Here is a 21,308-nt window from a genome sequence, read left to right on the forward strand (position 1 = left end):
TCCTCAGTGGTTGATGACAACCAAACTTCAAAGACTTGGAAGGTCCTTCACCTTATTACTAAATTTCACTGTCAGGGTGCCACTACCTGTTGTTGGGTATAGGCTATGAACAGACGTTTACGATTAAGTTTTCCAATATTTGACATAATTGACACATATTTGTGATGAAATTATTTCCATAGTAACTTGTCTCATGAATCAGAACAATTTAAAATAATAAAATTTAAAAATACTTTTAATTTTTTTTTTAAAAGAGCCAGCCTGATAGATGGATTGCAAAATATCTTCCATTCCATCAACTTCAAATACTGGTAATAATGCAATAAAATAATGGAGATGGAAAAATTCAGATAGTCACCATACAAATGGCAAAGTTAAGAATTTTAAGGCAGCGGTTTAGTGAGGGATTTTAAGGAGTCAGATTTCCGTGTCCGTGGGCCAGTGACTCACTGAAGAACTGAGGCCTTCTTTGTTCGATTGGTACTCCAGACCTGTCAGGGAGAGAGAGAGACAGAGTGAAGAGAGAGAGGGAGGGAGGGAGAGTGCACTCAGTGGCAGGAGAGGCAAAGGTCTGAAGTAGACCGAGAGCAGATTCCAACTCTAAACACGTTGAGGACAATTTTGGATGCTTGGATTTGACATCTCTATCCCAAAATGATTATTCGGTAAGGGTGTTTATTTTTTAATGTTCTGTGCTTGATTTTAAAAGCCCAAAAAATATTCAGACTAACTCATGCAACATAATTTTCTTACCTACAGCCTCCCCAGGTGGTCTTCGGTTATTCATCTCATCCTGCTGTACCACTTTGAACCTGCAGTTCAGGTCATTGAAGGTAAGACATTTTGAAATGTAAGTATTCATAATTAATGTAGCCCTATTTGATGTATTTCTTGGTAGTGCTAATGTGATGCACTCAATAATTGCCTAAACATTGCCAAGGCTATCGACCTGCTGCATTTGGATTTAAAATGTCTTGACTCTCTTGGAATAAATTGTAAGACAAAGTAGCTTCTTTATCAAATAGCCTTCTTTATGTCAAAATAGTTAGATACAGTATCTTAAGTGGATATACTTGATAACTTTTCTGAGGACAAGTTGATTTAAGGTGTGAGATGTAGGCTCATGTCGTTTTAGTGTACAGTACATTATTGGTCCCCCTATGCTGCAGATGCTTTTGAAATGAAGTGTTTGCTGCATCTTTTACCTCCCTACTGAAAGTTGAATGCAACTGGTTTATTGGGTGAATAGCTAAATGATTTTTTTTTCTCCATCTCACAGATTATCCTGTGACATACATAGCATGTAGTAAACAGACTCCGGGCGAGTCTGAGTTATATGCTCACTTGATGAGCATATACATACTTATTTTCCACCATCATTTGCAAATAAATTCATAACAAAATCCTACAATGTGATTTTCTGGATTTTTTTTCTAATTTTGTCTGTCATAGTTGAAGTGTACCTATGATGAAAATTACAGGCCTCTCTCATCTTTTTAAGTGGGAGAACTTGCACAATTGGTGGCTGACTAAATATTTTTTTGCCCCACTAAGTATGTGGACATGCATTCTTTGCATCTGTATTCAAAATAATATGTGAGCCACTTACAATACTTGTAAACAAACACTTTTTAGAGTGTATGTATATTTACCCACCAATTTAGCATTTCTAATTGCTTTAATTTGTTTGGATAGCCCCCATATACCCTGCGATAAGATGTTTTCTTGACTGGCCCTGGTTTCCGCCCCATCCGCTATTGCCAGTGTTGTACACACAGTGGACATGGAAGCAGTGGTCTGGTTAAACGCAGCACCTGGGTGTGAACTGGTGTGGTCACGTCTTATGTAAATGTCCCTCTTGTTACTACCATAGAGAGAACTGTACTATTATCTAGGGTTGTTACATTGCCATTACACTGACTCTGGTTAACACACATTCTGAAGGGCTAAGTTCCCCTTCAATCTGCTGTCTAATGGAGTGGCTCTGGAGAATATCGTGTTAACTACGCTTCAAATCGAATTACAACAACAACAAAAAATGCATAAAGCATGTATAATATCTGTTTCTCAGTGTGTAGTTTTGAGTTAAAATATGGGAATGTGTGTTGGAATGTCATCATTTGAAATATGATGATCACCCTAGCCAAAACGTCTGTTAATGAAGATATGAAAGACAACAGAGATTGTATATTCTTATCACAAAATCCACCGCTATCTGAGGTTTTATTATTCTTTGACTGGTTAATGAGGACTTTTACTTTGACTACTTTTACTAACCCTAACCCACATTTTTTTTTAGTGGGGCTGAATATTACTGCCTTTCACATTTGATTTTAGTCTGGTTCAGTTCCTCACAAATTAATTCATGTTTGGTTAATACAGTCCTGTTGGGTGGGTTAATACATCGAACCACTGTGATTATTATTATTTGACCCTGCTGGTTATCTATGAACATTTGAACATCTTGGCCATGTTCTGTTATAATCTCCACCCGGCACAGCCAGAAGAGGACTGGCCTCCCCTCATAGCCTGGTTCCTCTCTAGGTTTCTTCCTAGGTTCCGGCCTTTCTAGGGAGTTTTTCCTAGCCACAGTGCTTCTACACCTGCGCACTGCTTGCTGTTTGGTGTTTTAGGCTGGGTTTCTGTACAGCACTTTGAGATATCAGCTGATGTAAGAAGGGCTTTATAAATACATTTGAAAATGAACAATTCACATTATAAACCTTATTCAGTTTTATGGGCTAAGAAATTCCCTCCACTTTTTGGAAAAGGTATGTTCCACTTACAGTATAGTGTCATATAGAGCAGAATGGTGAAGGTTATAAGACCAACTGTAAAAGGTGTCACTAAGCTATAATGTAATGTTTCGTTGTGGTTTTTAAGGGAAAAACCACTCAATGGAAAGTTTATTACAAAATATCCTACCTATTCATGTATTAGTACTTTTTGAGACATTGACATGAATATACAATAGTTTACCATGTGCTCATACAAACATAGGAATGTCATAACTTCTCAACCGTTTTTATATTTGACAGTTGGTGGCGTCAAATATATGCTGATGTTGTTTTGTAGGCGTGAGGTTTCCTTGGTTACTTCATTTGAAAAGGCTAGTAACTCCCTCATCTAACGGTTACCCACTTTTGGATGTGAAGACTGTCTTGTGTAAGTGACATCTGTAAGAGTGTTATGATAACCTTGTCTGAGTACGATGAGGAAAATGATATGTTTCTTGATTAAATTGTCCTGATAAGTTGTTCACAAGCTGTTCACTTTGAGGTAAAAATGAAGGGGAATGTACAGTACAGTATTCCTGGAGGCTCCATGGGGAGCACTCAACACTCTCTGTATGCCGCTGTTCTGTCCCGTGAAAGTTGTGGAAACACACCCAGTGAAAGGAAAGCCGTGGCCATTTTACAGCTGTGATGGGAAGGATCTTATACACATTTATAGAGATTACTCAGTGGGCACAAACTGGTTGTGGAGAATTATGACTACTTCCTGTTGTCATAACACCACCCAGTGAGACATCTAGGAGAGAGACATGCCTGCTGTGTTGTGTGGTCTGTCTCATCTGGGAACTCTTGGTTCTGTTTGATGTGTTTTTGCTGCACAGATCATCTCTTAGAGTCTAGCAGCATCTCACCATGAAAGTGCCAGAGTGCGGTCCAATGATGACTGAATCAAATTAAACGTTATTTAAAGTGCATTTAAAATCGCCGCACACTTTACATACATATATTTTTTAAGTAATAACATGAGCAGAGGATGTGGAAAACAATCACTTATTAAAAGCCCAGCTAAAATGTGATTTAAAAACCTCAAATGGTGTCTGCCCCTCATACCTGACAGGGCAAACCCTTCCACAACTAAGGTGCTTTAATAGAGAACGCTCCGCCCTCTGCCTTGGTTCTGCATCTAGACACTGTAAGCAGACCGGCTCCTTGGGTGCAGAGCGCCTTCGCTGGGTTGTATGGAACGAGCATGTCTGCCAGATACAGTGGCATGCGAAAGTATTCACCCCCTTGGCATCTTTCCTATTTTGTTGCCTTACAACTTAGAATTAAAATAGATTTTTGGGGCGTTTGTATAATTTGATTTACACAACATGCCTACCACTTTAAAACATACAAGAAGTAACACAACCCCCCCCCCCCCCCCCCCCCCCCCCCCATACCACAGATTCTCAATTGGATTGAGGTCTGGGATTTGACTAGGCCATTCCAAGTCATTTAAATGTTCCCCTTAAACCACTCGACTGTTGCTTTAGCAGTATGCTTAGGGTCATTGTCCTGCTGGAAGGTGAACCTCCGTCCCAGTATCAAAATCTCTGGAAGACTGAAACAGGTTTCCCTCAAGAATTTCCCTGTATTTAGCGCCATCCATCATTCCTTCAGTTCTGTTTTCCAGTCCCTGCCGATAAAAAAAACATTCCCACAGCATGATGCTGCCACCACCATGCTTCACTGTGGGGATGGTGTTCTCGGGGCGATGAGAAGGGTTGGGTTTGCACCAGACAGCGTTTTCCTTGATGGCCAAAAAGCTAAATTTTAGTCTCATCTGACCACAATACCTTATTCAATATGTTTGGGGGAGTCTCCCTCATGTCTTTTGGCGAACACCAAACGTGTTTGCTTATTTTTTTATTTAAGCAATGGCTTTTTTCTGGCCACTCTTCCGTAAAGCCCAGCTCTGTGGAGTGTAAGCCTTAAAGTGGTCCTATGGACAGATACTCCAATCTCCGCTGTGGAGCTTTGCAGCTCCTTCAGGGTTATCTATTGGTCTCTTTGTTGCCTCTGATTAATGCCCTCCTTGCCTGGTCTGTGAGATTTGGTGGGTGGCACTCTCTTGGCAGGTTTGATGTGGTGCCATTTTCTTTCCATTTTTAATAATGGATTTAATGGTGCTCTGTGGGATGTTCAAAGTTTCTGATATTTTTTTATAACCCAACCCTGATCTGTACTCTCTACAACTTTTTCCCTGACCTGTTTGGGAATTTCCGGCGCCAACAGAGATGACCGCCTCGCTTCGCGGTCCTAGGAAATTATGCAGTATTTTTTTTTGTGCCACTAACATTGAGTGGCTGCTGCCCACATACTGACTCAACTTTAATGATGGGAAAATGTATGAAATCAATTTATCACTAGCCACTTTATATTATATAATGTTTACTTACCCTACATTACTCATCTCATATGTATATACTGTACTCTATACCATCTACTGCATCTTGCCTATGCCGTTCGGCCATCACTCATTTATGTACATATTCGTATTTTTATGTACATATTCGTATTCATTCCTTTACTCTTGTGTGTATAAGGTAGTTTTTGTGAAATTGTTAGGTTATATTACTTGTTAGATATTACTACCTGGTCGGAACTAGAAGCACAAGCATTTCGCTACACTTGCATTAACACCTGCTAACCATGTGTATGTGGCAAATCATTTTGATTTGATTTGGGTCTTCATGGTGCACCTTGCTTAGAGGTGTTGCAGACTCGGGGGCCTTTCAGAACAGGCATATATATACTGAGATCATGTGACACTAAGATTGCACACAGGTGGACTTTATTTAACTAATTATGTGACTTCTGAAGGTAATTGGTTGCACCAGATCATATTTCGGGTCTTCATTAGCAGAGGGGGTGAATATATATGCACGCACCACTTTTTTTTCTCTCTCTCTTTTTTTTTTTCATTTCACTTCACCAATTTGGACTATTTTGTGTATGTCCATTACATGAAATCCAAATAAAAATCTATTTAACTGACAGGTTGTAAAGCAACAAAATAGGAAACACGGGAACAGGGAAGAATACTTTTGCAAGGCACTGTATGAGGGGGCAAGGCCATGCAGTGCCTTTAAAAGTTAAGGGTAAGATCTTAAAATCAGACCGATACTTTACAGTCAGCCAGTGTAGTGCATATAAAACTGGAGTGATGTGCTCATACCTTCCATTGTTGGTTCAAATCCGAGCAGCAGTGTTCTGTACAAATTGTAGACTTTTAATAGAGTCTGAGCAGCTGGAGATGAGGGCATTACAGTAGTCTAGCCTAGATTAAACAAATGCGTCGGCCAATTTTTCGGCATCTGGCTGAGAGATGAAGTGTAATTCTGGAAATGTTCCTGAGATGGAAGGATGCTGTTTTTGGATGCTTTTTATGTGGTTGTCAAAGTTAGGCCGGGTCAAATGTAAAACCAATGTTTTTAACAGCCATGTTTGGTGTAATGAGGCAACCTTCAATGTTGAGAGTGAGGTCTGACACTTTATATATGTTTTTAGTGTCCAAGTAGCATCATTTATGTCTTATCAGAGTTTAAAAGCAAGAGGTTGGTTGTCATCCTGTGTTGAGACTTGTGATGCAAGTCTCATGGTGGGCTGACTGGAAAGCATTGTCTGGTTTAAAAGATAAATACAAATGAGTATTACCAGCGTTAGCAGTAAAAGTACATGTTGTGCTTACAGATAACATAACCAAGGGGTAACACGTACAAGGGAAATTAAAGTTGTCCAAGCACAGAACCTTGGGAAACGGCACATTCAAGCTTGGAACGTTCAGATGAATTATTGGCCAGGTGAACAAATTGAATACCGCTCAGAGGTATTTTTATTAATTTTTTATTTCACCTTTATTTAACCAGGTAGGCTAGTTGAGAACAAGTTCTCATTTGCAACTGCGACCTGGCCAAGATAAAGCATAGCAGTGTGAACAGACAACAACCCAGAGTTACACATGGAGTAAACAATTAACAAGTCAATAACATAGTAGAAAAAAAAGAATCTATATACATTGTGCGCAAAAGGCATGAGGAGGTAGGCAATAAATAGGCCATAGGAGTGAATAATTACAATTTAGCAGATTAACACTGGAGTGATAAATGATCAGATGAACATGTGCAGGTAGAGATACTGGTGTGGTGTATGATTTGGACCAATTGAGAACCTGTCCTCGTAGACCAACCAAGTCGTCTAGCCTCTTAGTGAGAATAGCATGATCAATAGTATTGAAGGCAGCACTTAAATTTAAACAAAATCTAAGTTCTCATTGTTAGAGGCTAAAAGATGATCCAATATAAAGAGTTATTCTGAGATCAAAGTGGCTGTTGGTACATGGTGACTCCAGTTGCTTCTCCTGTGAGACCAGGTGAATCTAACTGAGGCTACAGATCATCTAGATATCAAAGTAGAGACAGTGACGATGACCACAGTGACAGTTCATGGTTTGAGGGCACATTACATTAGTTATGTCACCTGTAAATGTGACCTCTTTCACTCCCTACCCAGGGAGATTTATGAATGAACTCTGCTAAATAACTGTCCAGTCTACTGTAACAAATCTGTCTCAGTCTGAACAATACTCAATAGAGGTTTTCACTGGGCTGTTTGGTTTTCCTTTGTGGCCGAAATGTTGTCAAACTATCTTTCCTCTCCTTTCTGTCCAGACACATAAAACACGCTCTTGTGACGTGATGTCACCAGTGCTGTATGATTTCTGATTGGTTGAGTGAGCCAGTGAAATGGCTTGATTGTCTTTATAAAGCAGACTGCAAGACTGAACCAGACTGCTTACCAGCCAGTGTGTGTGTGTGTGTGTGTACATGTGTGTGCGCGCGTGCTGAAGGGACCCTTGGCAGACTCAGAAAGATGGCCCGGGCTCTCCTCTGTCCGACCCAAATAAGCACGATTGGCAGACCACACAATGCACCTCCACAGGTCTGTTTGCATAGCCATTACTACTAATTGTGGGTACAGTGTTGTGGGAAAGTTATCTGTCCTTATAAACAATACACCCAGATGTGTATTATGAATCTGTATCAGACACTATCAGCAACCTTTCCTTTCCTACTTTAAGCACTTGAGGATCAAGGACAGTGATATTTTGGCATGCCATCATATAATGTGATTTTTTTCTGTACAAATTTTATTGTATTATGTTACAGTAGTTCTTTAACTAACCTGACCTCCCACTCAACTTTACTCCAGGTTAAAATGTCTCAGAATGAAGTAAATCAACTAATCTGATGGTCATCAGCTGGCAGAAAGGCTTCCTGTTAATTCCGCTACTCTTTAAATATATGCCCTTAAGGCACAAGTGTTTACCTTAAACTCTGTTATTGCTTCCAATGAGAACATTAAATCAAATCTGGCCATGCTGGCTCTATCAGTACTACTGTACTGTAGGCCTGTGTTCAGGTCAGCTCAGCCGCTCTACACAGCCTCTAAAAGTGACACAAGCCCCAAGCACAGAAAGACATGGCCATTAATAAGCTATAAACATATCCCACTGAAGCAGGATGTATTTGATACCATGTTAAGGTGAAATGGGCCATGTTTAAGAGGAGAGTATGACTAGGGAGCATTGAAATACAATCGCTTTGATTGTAAACAGGAAAGGAGAGACGATGTTTGGTGGACCAAAAAGTGACACTATTTACAGTTGAAAAATAAACACTATTTCACTACTGTGAACTCATGTACTCAGAACTAAGAGCACTCTGCGAACATCCTGAAACCCCCAAAAAGTCAGCAACTAACTTCCCCCCCACCCCAACCTCCAATGACAATGGGATGTGAAGATTCACACTTGTTCTAAAGAGATGAACAGTGTAGATATTTTTCAGGCTAATAACTTTTTTAGATAATGGCTTACAGCTGGGCTAACAACTGGCTGACTCCTAGCCAAGTTTTACAAATGTCCATAGAAAAGAGGCTGCTTGATTTCATATAATAATGCATTGATTGGAGATTCAATACAATTCTCCCATTCAAACTCGTGTACAATCCCACATTTTTGGGAGGTTTTGAGCTAGGTTAAACAATTACAATTGACAAGGGGAGTGAACCTATAGGGTTCTGAAAAGTGCTATTTACATGTGAAAAATGAATGCCATGTGCTACATTTGCTATGGGCCTATTGTTTACCTTTTTTTTGGTGACACTTTGATATCTTGATAATATGCAGCTGTTTAGAGGGAAAATCCACAAATTAAACAACAACAAAACGGGCGCCCCGCCTCTGTTTTGGTAAAAATCTGAGGGATGGGCCTGGAGAAATGTAACCACTCTCAGATTAATAGACAAGAGCTATGAATGCAAGGACTGACCATGATATCACAATTATTGTTTTAAATCCAAAAATGGTTGCTTGCAACTACAGATTGCCCCTTTTAAATCTTTTGAAAGTGTGCGAGTTTGTGCATGTGACCATTTAGACCTATGGATTCTTTTTTTCATCAGCATTAATTTGATTGTAATAAAAGTGGGCCTTTTATTCCTCATAGGCTTGGATCGGCACTATGCAGCTGTTGCAGGAACGCATTTTTCACTGGCTGTCCACTGGTTTAAGGACAATGATTGATAGGCAGCTTAAACTTCTTGAGTTCAACCATTATAGGGTTCAAATACACATTTCGATTTGTGAACAGCCATCCACAACAACCACAATCCATAATGTGCAAATAGCTAAATGAGAGAGCAGCAGTGTGACTCACATCAATGCGGTATGTAGATATCAATAATAAGTGATATCCGTATCGCCGTAGACTACACCGCTGCTGTCATCCTTACCTCCAAGCGTTTATTCAAGTTGGATAATCTTTGGATGCCTACATCAGTGGCACTGTTGGAAGACACTGTAGCTTAAAACGATTCCTGATCTTTTCCCTCGATCCATCAAACCCATTTGGTGTGTCATCATAGTGGTCTCTGACTTGTGGTCAGCCTCACTCAGGAGGAACAAACTTATTGAGAAAACAGAGAAGTGTCAAATATTTTTTTTCCACAAACATCCTTTCTGAATTTAAACGTTAATCTTATTACAATATTTTTGCTGGTAACGTAACGGATTACAGTTACTGTTTTTTGTAACCCCTTACATGTACAGGATTACATGTAATCTGTTACTCCCCAACCCTGACTGTAATGCATTTAATACAAGTCATTCCACTCAATCTGCCAGTGCCACACACTGGATAATACAGATACATTACCCAATAACCTGTGGTTCTACTCAAATGCTGTCCTGCGTTAGTCTATCCCTACAGGGATGTCACAGCACACGGCAACACGCTTTGAACCGCTGTCTGTATGTGAGGAGAGGAGAGCATCTGAGGTTCTATAATTCTCCTCTTATGACTTCCTTTAAGGCTAATAGAATTGGCTGGGTGACCTGCCCTGAACATCACATCTACATTGGTGGTCACCCTCTTCGTATTTCTACGCACCATATATATATATATATATATCAACCATGCTGTGATGTTTAACATACAATTTCAATCTATTTAATCAAATAGAATCCCCAGATTGCGAGTTGAAAATAAATACTTTTACTAAGAATATTAGTATATTATTAATTGACTGACCCGGTCTCTCCAGATCGCCCAACAGTGCTATTTCAAGGGTCAATTTTAGTTCAATGTTCTGCATTTTCAGCCATTCCTGAACCTGAGACCAGAAACAGGCTACCTGAGGGCAATACCAAAATAAATGGTCTATTGATTCTGTATCCTCACAACAAAATCTGTAGAGCTTCGATGATTGAATGCCCCAAATATTCAACATTTTGTTGGTAGCAAGAATTCCATATTATAATTTTAGCTGAAAAACACAGTCTTGAATCTTCATATATCAACTCGTACCATGGAATCGGTATATCAAAAGTCTCTTGGCACAGTTGTGCCAACATCCTGGTCCTCAAATGAAACTGGTGTACTTTCCTCTTTATGCTATTTTTATTCCTCCACCAGTTTTGATCCTTTATATTGGTCAGACAGACCTGTTCCCTACCTCCTCCCGCTGCCACCTGCCTCCTCCATTTTTGGGGTAATGCTGTAATTAATTGGTTGTACTCTTGGATTGAGCAGACCTCCCCATACAATTCTGACAACTCCATGTAAGACACAACTCTACCATTCCAATTTACAATATCCTTTAAAAACAAAATACCCTTTTCAAACATCTTTCCCATGAATACAGGTATTTTATCAAGCAGCACATTTGAGTTCAGCCATGATATTTGTTGTAATATTTGTTCCATCTTTTCAGGGGGATGAAATTGAAATTGTAGCCAGCTCTGCAATGCTTGTTGGAAAAAGAGAGATACTTTCCAAAAATTGTCATTTTCAATTCAACAAAAATGAGACATGGCAATCTGCACAAAGGCAAAAAGGCAATTTTTAAACAATGGATGAGCTTTTCTTAGTAATCTACTTGAGAACCATTTTAGGGTTCAAGTAAAACTTTTGAATAAGTGAAGCTTTTAGAGAGAGGTATGAAGTACCCACCCAATTCATATTCATTATATAGATAGGCACACTTTATTTTGTCTGGTTTAGTGTCCCAGATAAAGCAAAATATTTTTTTTCTCATATGATTTGAAAACAAATCATCTGGAGTAGGCAGCGCCATAAGTAAATCAGTAAACTGAGATATGACTAAGGAGTTAATCAGGGCAATTTTTTTCATAAATAGACAGGTATTTACCTCTCCATGGTTGAAGGATCTTGTCTATTTTTACTCTTTTTCTATTGAAATTCATTGTGGAGAGCTCATTTATATATTTTGTGATATGAACACCATGTACGTCTACCCCAACATCAGCCTATTATATAGGTAAACTGCAGTGTAATGTAAAAGTTGTATTTTTTAAAGATCCAAAACGTAATATACTTATCATAATTAGGTTATCTAGATCTTCAATGAGACATTGCAGGGATCTGGCTTGCAGACTTAAAATAAAACTTGAGTCATCGGCATACATGGACACTTTTGTTTTTAAGCCTTGGAATTCTAATACTCTGTTATTTGATTTTAATAGCTAGCATTTTGATGGCCATAAAGAATATATATGGTGACAGCGGATTAACTCCTCTTGACAATTAAAAACTGTCTAAGTAACCGCTATTTACTATTTTACACCTGGTGTTGTTATACATTACTTTTACCCATTTTATAAGAGAATCACAGAAATGGGAAAAAATCCAGGCATTTATAAATAAAATCCAGTCTTACTTTATCAAAGGCCTTTTCAAAATCTGTTGTAAATACCAGGCCAGGTTTCTTAGAGGTTTCATGATGTTCTATTATTTCTAGTAGTTGTCGTATATTATCTCCAATGTATCGTCCATGAAAAAACCTGTCTGATCAGGATAAACAATACCTGATATAACCTTTTTAATAATGTTATATTTCTTTTAGCCACGTAAAGACTGGTCTTTTTTTAGAATCTGCTAAACCATTACCATAACTAATTATAACTGGCTATACTTTTCTTCCACTACTTCATATTTATTCCTTCGACAAACACTTGCCACTTGTCCAAACTTTTTACAATTGTAACACTGAATCGGCCAAATTATCTTTACATAAGTCGGGAGAACCCCTTCATCAAATGACAGTACAACCGATAGGCTTTGATCCTTCTTTCCGTCTATCATTTGATTCAAGCTAAGTGCGTCTACCATTCCTGGAATGATGTCACCTTTAACCAGTGCCCTACTCTGAAAAGTGTAGCTTTCCACATCGGACGTCGACATCTTGTTGAGCCACAGAGCTTTCTCCCTTTGCGCTTGTGACACACATGAAATCAACATCATACCTCTCCTGGTCACTCTGACCGATTCCACTTTACCCAATTCGTCATTCGAGACCTCAAACAGGTTACCCCAAAAAACATCCCTGCTTGTGAATTGCACCCCGACCATAAATTGCTTTTCATCTCCAACTTTAGCCCTTTTTCTCCACTCATGTTCACCATCGTCCACTCATTCTTACCAATTGTACTTGTGCCAAGAGAATCAAAAAATACTTCTCCTTCCACCATTGCTTCCCTCTGATCCCTTATTGATGTAATTTGTTAAATCCACTTCAATCAGTGTAGATGAAGGGGAGGAGACAGGTTAAAGAAGGATTTTTAAGCCTAGCGACAATTGAGACATGGATTGTGTATGTGTGCCGATCAGAGGGTGAATGGGCAAGACAAAAGATTGAAGTGCCTTTGAACGGGGTATGGTAGTAGGTGCCAGACGCACCGATTTGTGTCAAGAACGGCAATGGTGCTGGGTTTTTCACGTGTGCATCAAGAATGGTCCACCACCCAAAGGACATCCAGCCAACTTGACACAACTGTGGAAAGCATTGGAGTCAACATGGAACAGCATCCCTGTGGAACGCTTTCGACACCTTGAGGGGAGGGCGGTATAGTCAGTGGTGTATCATCAGTGTGTCTGTAATCTGGTGCCAAAGTATTTCGCCCAGTAAAACATAATCAACTCTAATGTTATTGCAGATTATTACAAGTCAGAGAGGACCAGTACCCTTAACCTATAAGTAGATATAAATAAATAAATGTCCTGCTCTGAACATGCCATAGATAGCCTGACCTGAAAATGCGTCATAAATGACACTTGGGGGAGTTGGCCAACTTAGCCATAGGAAAACAGATCTGCAACAGAGGCTTCATTGAGTTGGATCGCTGAGAGGGAACTTATGTATGTGTGTGTGCGGAGAGAGAGTTGAAAAGTGAAATGCTTTATAATTACCTCTTCCAGAGTGGAGAACAGTCACACACTGTCTACCTCTCCACTGGTCTCCACCCATAGCTCTTATATCTAGACAGGGATTGGCTGGGAGAACTGCCAATCAGTTTGTTCCTCTGACACAATAAATACTTTGGCTGCTATATGGACAGCCTTCCTACATACTTTGTCTTCAAGGCTAGATTGGTCCAACTGTACATTTAAAGTGATGGTTTTATGTCAAGTTAGCATTTTATTAGAAGTAATGCCTTCTTATTTGAAAGTTACAGTATGTGGCAATTTAGGAGTTTTATGGCTAATGGATTTTGTCACTTTTTTAAAAGAAATTGGCAGCCCTCAGATGAAATGTAGGCTTAGCTAAATGTATAATCAACTGATGAAGATAGTTAAAGGAGTAAGGATCTGAATATCCTAACATATGGTGGCATACAAATAATGGATTATTTTGCAAGCAAAATATTGGAATGTCTGTCTTTCAACATGTTGGGTGGGACAAATATTTTTTTGAGAGAGAGACTTATTTGGCTACAAACTTAGCTATAGGCCATTGGGCCCATGTGTCTAACTAAATCATCCCGATAAAACCAGATTGCTCTTGATCTGCTGCCCATAATAATAATACACCATTCAAGGGTCAGACTCTTGATAAGAGAGCTTCCCAGTGATTGTGATTTAATGTGACAAAGTTCTGTTTTTGTTCACCCGCAAAGTCTCCTTCACTTTGCTAATTGATTAGTGAGGCCTGGCCTCTGTCAGGTTGGCTCTTCTCCTCCACACTGACGGTAATCCTCCTAGGAACCTAACCTCTGGTGACATCACTATGGTCAATTTTAAAGGGGCAGGGATTGCTGTGGCACCCTATTCCCCATATAGAGCACTACTTTTGACCAGAGTCCTATGGGTCCTGGTCAAAAGTTGTGCACTACATAGGGAATGGGGTGCATTTAGGGCACAGTGTGTGTAGTACGCAGGGCAGTGTGTTCTAGTGAGGGAATGAAGTTTCATCTGCAGTTCTGTTTGTGACCACATGGAGGCGCTGGAGGACCACTCTGTGTCTATGAATGATTGGTCTGTGATGTAATTTGATTGTATCAGGGAAGGTGAATGCTTTTACACCTGTGACAATCTACACATGAAGTTACCAAGAAGCTTAGTTGTTATATTAAACACAGTCACTTTTACAGTAGGGACATTTGAAGGAATTCATTACAGATTTGAATGGGGGTATTCAAACCCATTCATGGTTAGACTTTATATGAGCACAGAATGTATATTATCATTGTTCATTGCATATATTGTGGGCATATTAATCACTTTGTGCTGAATCTATTTTATACATAGTACATGTGATGAAGTGCTAGGTGTTACTGGATTTTGGATATAGTGTATTACAGTCAAAGGTCTTGTGTACTGATTCCATATAGATGAAAAATTACTGTATCTCTGTGTGAAGAGATTCACAACATTAAAACAGCAACTGAAGCTTGCCTCCTAGCCCCTAGCCCTCTATAGCCCATCAGGACCCTATAAGAATGGGATTCTTATAGAGGCCCCCTCACATGAAACACTACCACCCCAGGGCAGGCTAACCTGGGCTTCCTTCCTCTCTGCCGGGACCACTGAAACACTAGTTTCCAGTCTCTTTGGTATGGAGTCCATCCATACCTCCACTGTGGATTGCTGTGAAATGTTGCACATCTAAGACAATGCACATGCAATTCCAAGTGCTGGTTGTAATATCCAAACATGCACTTCACAATTACAGCTGGTGTTCAATGCATGATTGTGTGTTGGTAATCTTAATGTGCATTTGAATAGGTATTGTTACTGTAATTGAAGCAGTATCTAAACAGTGTATTCCTCTGGTACTTGATTGGTCCAGATTGGGCTCATCCTCATCTTCCATGTCTGTGTGTGTGTGCTGCTGACAGTGCTGTCAGAACCTGTCCTAGGCCCCATTCCCATCCCCTCAACACCAGGGTCCTGAGTACTGGGTAGCGAAACAGGCTTCTCCTTTGTCACTATGCCTGCCTGCCTGTATTTTTGCCTGCCTGTCTGCCTGCCTGCATGTCTTTCTGCCCGGCCCCTCTGATCACTGAGCTGTGAAGGCTTGGCAGAAACCCCTCTCCTCTTCTCTTCTCCTCCATGCCCTGCATTCCCCTCTCCTCTGTCACAGTCCAGCTTTTCACTCTCCCATGTTTAATCAGTGCCCAGGGGCCCTCAGTCAGACAGCCACTGATTGGCAGATTCCTGTCCAATGGGGACCTAATGTACTGATTGCTGAGATGTTTTGTAATAATAATAATAATACAATCAGTATATACAGGAAAAGAAAACAAAAAGAATAAGTGGGACTCCACCCCCAACCTCCCACCCCATCCCCTGATTGCTGCCTGCCAGCAGTAGTCATCTCTGATTGATTGACAGATTCAAGGAGCTATCATTGTTAAGTAAGATAATAGATACAAAGTGTTGAATATTTACATTCATGCACTTCAAAATTAATTTTGTAACTGTGCCCCTGAAGCAGTTAATTACAGGGCAGTAGAAAAAATCTGTCCATGATATCATCTGTCCATGATATCATCTGTCCATGATATCGGTAAGCGTAAGAATTCCACATATTGACTATTGGGGGAATGCAAAAGGTCGCCCTCCAGATCACAAGGCATTATTGTGAAATGCTGGAGTATGGGCATGACATTTTGAATCGCAGTTACCTTGTTTTTACATTTGGTGCCAATACAAATTGTGTGAGCAATAATAGGACCAAAGTATAGCTTACATTGTTTAAGGGATATATCAGTGAAGACCACCTCTTTTAGGGCAATAGGCGACACCATATGTCTCTCTATACTCAGCCAGAGGGCGAAAAAATCATGTCTTAATCAACTTAGGATGGAGCGAAATGCTAGTGCCTGGAAATACGATAAAAACATTTGTACGGATAGTCCTCCTATGTCTTTCCCTCTTTGTAAGTTTGTTCATTATATCCTGGATCGTTTACCTTGCCATATACATTTTGAAACAGCACTATGAATTTTATCCCAATTGCCAGAAAGGGGAGCCATGGGAATCATTGAAGTGCAAAAATTCAGCCGCAGCAGTACAGTGCATTTGGAAAGTATTCAGACCCCTTGACTACGTCACAGCCTTATTCTAAAATGTATTCAATTGTTTGTTCTTCAATCTACACACAATACCCCACAATTGCAAGGCAAAAATAGGTTTTTAGACATTTTTGAAAATGTACAACAAAAAACTGAAATATTACATTTACATAAGTTTTCAGTACTTTGTTGAAGCACCTTTGGCAGCAACTACAGCCTCGAGTCATCTTGGGTATGAAGCTACACGCTTAGCACACCTGTATTTTGGGAATACTCCCATACTTCTCTGCAGATCCTCCCAAGCACTGTCACGCTGAATAGGGAGCGTTGCTACACAGCTATTTTCAGGTCTCACCAGAGATGTTCGAACGGGTTCATGTCCAGGCTCTGGCTGGGCCACTCAAGAACCCGAATCCCGAAGCCACTCCTGCATTGTTTGGCTGTGTGCTTAGGGTAGTTGTCCTGTTGGAAGGTGAACCTTTGCCCCAGTCTGAGGTTCTGAGAGCTCTGGAGCAGGTTTTCATCAAGAATCTCTCTGTACTTTGCTCCATTCATCTTTCCCTCGATCCTGACTAGTCTCCCAGTCCCTACCACTGAAAAACATCCCCACAGCTTGATGCTGCCACCACCCTGCTTCACCATAGGGATGGTGCAAGGTTTCCTCCAGACGTGACGCTTGGCATTCAAGCCAAGAATCTTGTTTCTCATGGTCTGAGAGTCATTTAAGTGCCTTTTGGCAAACTCCAAGCGGGCTGTCTTTTACTGAGGAGTGGCTTCTGTCTAGCCACTCTGCCATAAAGGCCTGATTGGTGGAGGGCTGCAGAGATGGTTGTCCTTCTGGAAGGTTCTCCCATCTCCACAGAGGAACTCTAGAGCTGGGCGAGAGGAACTCTTTGGCCGGGCGGCCAGCACTAGGAAGAGTCTTGGTGGTTCCAAATGTCTTCCATTTAAGAATGATGGGGTCCACTGTGTTCTTGGGGACCTTCAATGCTGCTAAAATGTTTTGGTACCCTTCCCCAGATCTGTGACTTGACACAATCCTGTCTCTGAGCTCTACGGACAATTACTTCGACATCATGGCTTGGTTTTTGCTCTGACATGCACTGTCAACTGTGGTACTTTATGTAGACAGGTGTGTGCCTTTCCAAATCACATCCAATCAATTGTCTTTACCACAGTACTCTAATCAAGTTGTAGAAACATCTCAAGAATGATAAATGGAAACAGGATGTACCTGAGCTCAATTTTGAGTCTCATAGCAAAGGGTCTGAATGCTTATGTAAATAAGTTATCTGTTTATATTTTATACATTTGCAAAAATGACTAAAAACCTGTTTTTGCTTTATCGTTATGGGGTATTATGTTAAGATTGATGAAGGAAATCGTTTATTTAATACATTTTTGAATGAGGCTGTAACATAACAAAATGTGGAAAAAGGGAAGGGGGCAGAATACTTTCCAAATGCACTGTATGTATATTGACAATAGATATTCTGCCGGTGTAAGCAACTAGGATATTATTCCATCAAGGTCGGATTTAATTTATTTAAGCATTCTGCTAAAGTTTCTGGTGATGATTTTGTCTAAAAAAGGAAATATCTACTCCGATGTATTTAAAATTGGTAACAATTGGAATTCCATAAGTAGAGATGAGGCTCCATCGGGGCCTTGAGATGCAGAAGTCTTGATTTGGTTAGATACTGTATGTTTTATAACTTGAGATTAAGCTGAATTTATTTTTGATTTTCAATGTGTTTGGGAGCGATTGAGATTAGTTGTCTAGATAAAGTAAAATATAATCTGTGTATAATGAGATGAAGTAATTAGTAGATTCTAGGTAAATTGGTGTTATTCCTTCGATTTGAGAAATTGCCTGTGCCAGGGGTTCCATGGATAATAAAAATAGCAAAGGCGAAATTGGATTGCCTGTCTGCTGCTTCTAGTTATTCTAAACGGAGCAGATATTGTCTGTTATAACGATGGCTGAGGGATTGACATAGAGTATTTTAATCATAGTATTGGAGCCAATTCCCATATGTTCCAAGACAGACCAAAATATTTTTTTGCGTTGAGAAATAATACAGCCCAAGGAGCTGTTGTTTCTTATGAAGCATCTAAAATATGCAATAGTCAACAGAGTTTATCCGAGGATAAATTTTTTTAAACAAACCCGCTTTGGTCTGTGTGGATCAATTTGGGTAAGTCTCGAGACGGGACAACAACATTTAGGAAAACAGTTTCATATCTGTGTTTATCAAAGATGGGGTCGATAGTCAGATGGTTGTCATCCTTACCTTTTTTTAAATGAAAGTTACATTAGTACTGTATTCACATCTCTCCCAAATGAACCTTTGTGAACGACTGTGTTAATAATTTCGAGCAATAGTGGACCTAATTGATTCCAACATTTTAAATAGACCTCAGGAGGAATATCATCCCTTTATTCATGCTATCCAATGCCCTTTTGAGTTCATTGAGAGAGATTTGAGCTCCCAGTGAGGTGGCTTCTCCTGCTGAGAGAAGAGGAGTTCTTAATTATTTTAGAAAGCGCCCCCCCCCCCCCTTCATTTTTATTAAGCATTTAAGTGATCCATGCTATGTAAAAAAAAATAATAAGAAGAAGATGGTATGTGCAATAAATGAAGTCTATAATCAAAATCTTCACAATATTTCATTATGGCCTCCCTGGGAGATAAATTCAATAGCCTGTCCTAAAAAAAAAAGTAATAAAATAATACCCACATGTTTTAAGCAGACCACCATAGTCCCTGTGCCAAAGAACACTAAGGTAACCTGCCTAAATGACTACCGACCCATAGCACTCTTATCTGCAGCCATGAAGTGCACCATTATCCCAGAAACCTTAGACTCACTCCAATTTGCATACCGCCCTAACAGATCCACAGATGGTGCAATCTCTATTGCACTCCACACTGCCCTTTTCCAACTGGACAAAAGGAACACCTATGTTCCACCTATTCAATACCAAGACTGCACGGCCAGGCACGACTTCAACACCATCGTTAAGTTTGCCGATGACTCAAAAGTGGTGGTATGCCTGATTACCAACAACGATGAGACGGCCTATAGGAAGGAGGCCAGGACAACAACCTCTCCCTCAATGTGAGCAAGACGAAGGAGTTGATCGAGAACTACAGGAAAAGGCTGGCCGAACAGGCCCCCATTGACATCGGCAGGGCTGTAGTGTAGCAGGTCGAGAGTTTCAAGTTCCTTGGTGTCCACATCAACAATGAACTATCATGCTCCAACAACACAAAGATGACACAACAATACCTTTTCCCCCTCAAGAGACTGAGGAAAGCCCAAAAAATTGTCAGAGACTCCAGTCACCCAAGTCATAGACTGCTCTCTCTACTATCACACGGCAAGCAGTACCTGAGCACTAAGTATAGGACCAAAAGACTCCTTAACAGCTTCTAACCCCAAGCCATAAGACTGCTGAACAATTAATTAAATGGCCACCGGAATATTTACATTGACACCCCCCCCCCACTTACATGTACAAATTACCTTGACTAACCTGTACCCTCGCACATTTACTCCGTACCGGTACCCCCTGTATATTGTCTCATTATTGTTATTTTCTTGTGTTATTTTTTTATAATTTTTTTATTTAGTTTATTTGGTAAATATTTTCTTAACTCTTCTTGAACTGCACTGTTGGTTATGGGCTTGTAAGTAAGCATTTCACGGAAAAGTCTAAACCTGTTTTATTCGCTTTATTCGCTTCTTCTGCCCAAACAGTTCAGAGAGAAGATTGATCATGAAGGAAGTTGGGTTGCCCGCATCCACTCCAGATTCAAGGCCTATAACCCGTATATTGACTTTACCGGAATCATTTTCAAGTGATTCCATTTTCTCTTTAGGAGATTGGTTTCCCCTTCTAGCTTAGCTCGCTCTGTTTCCAGGTCATGGATTCACACCTCTGTCACATTGGCCGCCTTCTCCAGACTTTCCACTTTAGTTGAAAAGGCATTCAATTTAGAAGTGAGTGGTTCATTTACCGCTTTTAATTTCAAGTCGAGGTCAGAGGTAATCTCCTCATGAACGATCTCTCTGAAAGTAGCAGCCAGCTCTTTGTGTTGTGTGGTGTTGAGAACCGCCATGTTGCCATGGTGAATTGCGGACAGACAGATTAAGCTATCTGCTGGAGTGAAATGGATCTGCACATTCCAACACCTTAATATGATGTTTGCAATTGACAATTTTAGAAAACACGTTTGTTAATTCTTAGTAATTTTGCAAAAGAAAGCGACAATAAGGCCACGCGATTCAACGCATTCCATTTTTCAAGGGGATGCTGCAGCACCCTCAGCACCCCAACTTCCTGTATTGTTACACCTATAGTTCTATTCAGCTTTTTCATGGACATGAATGCAACTGACTAAGGGTAGGTAATATGTCAAATGTACAAGTCGTTAGTGTATCATTTCATTGTGTTCCTTTGTGGTGCCCATTTTTTACAGCATTCTTCTGAGGTCTTGTAGTCCTAACTCTTGTCCCAGGGGAATGGAACATGTGTGCAGTGCTCACCATGTCCTTCAGGGCTGGGAATTGCCAGGGACCTCACGATACGATATTACGATATTATCACAACACTTAGGTCCCGATACGATATATATTGCGATTCTCAC

At 40.1% G+C, this 21,308-nt stretch overlaps 1 protein-coding gene across 1 annotated transcript in view; it reads left to right on the forward strand.

The window, feature by feature from the left end:
- The first annotated feature begins 528 nt into the window (after positions 1 to 528).
- The window catches only part of LOC110508668 (collagen alpha-1(XVIII) chain), a 50,870-nt gene continuing 30,090 nt past the window's right edge, over positions 529 to 21,308 (forward strand). Inside the window, exons 1-2 of the mRNA XM_021589376.2 lie at positions 529 to 665; positions 760 to 833. Of these exons, the coding sequence (XP_021445051.2) occupies positions 655 to 665; positions 760 to 833 (85 nt within the window). The 5' untranslated portion in view covers positions 529 to 654. The remainder of the gene's footprint in view (positions 666 to 759; positions 834 to 21,308) is intronic.

The sequence above is a fragment of the Oncorhynchus mykiss genome, chromosome 28 (assembly GCF_013265735.2).
Source record: "Oncorhynchus mykiss isolate Arlee chromosome 28, USDA_OmykA_1.1, whole genome shotgun sequence".
In the NCBI taxonomy this organism is placed as follows: Eukaryota; Metazoa; Chordata; class Actinopteri; order Salmoniformes; family Salmonidae; genus Oncorhynchus; species Oncorhynchus mykiss.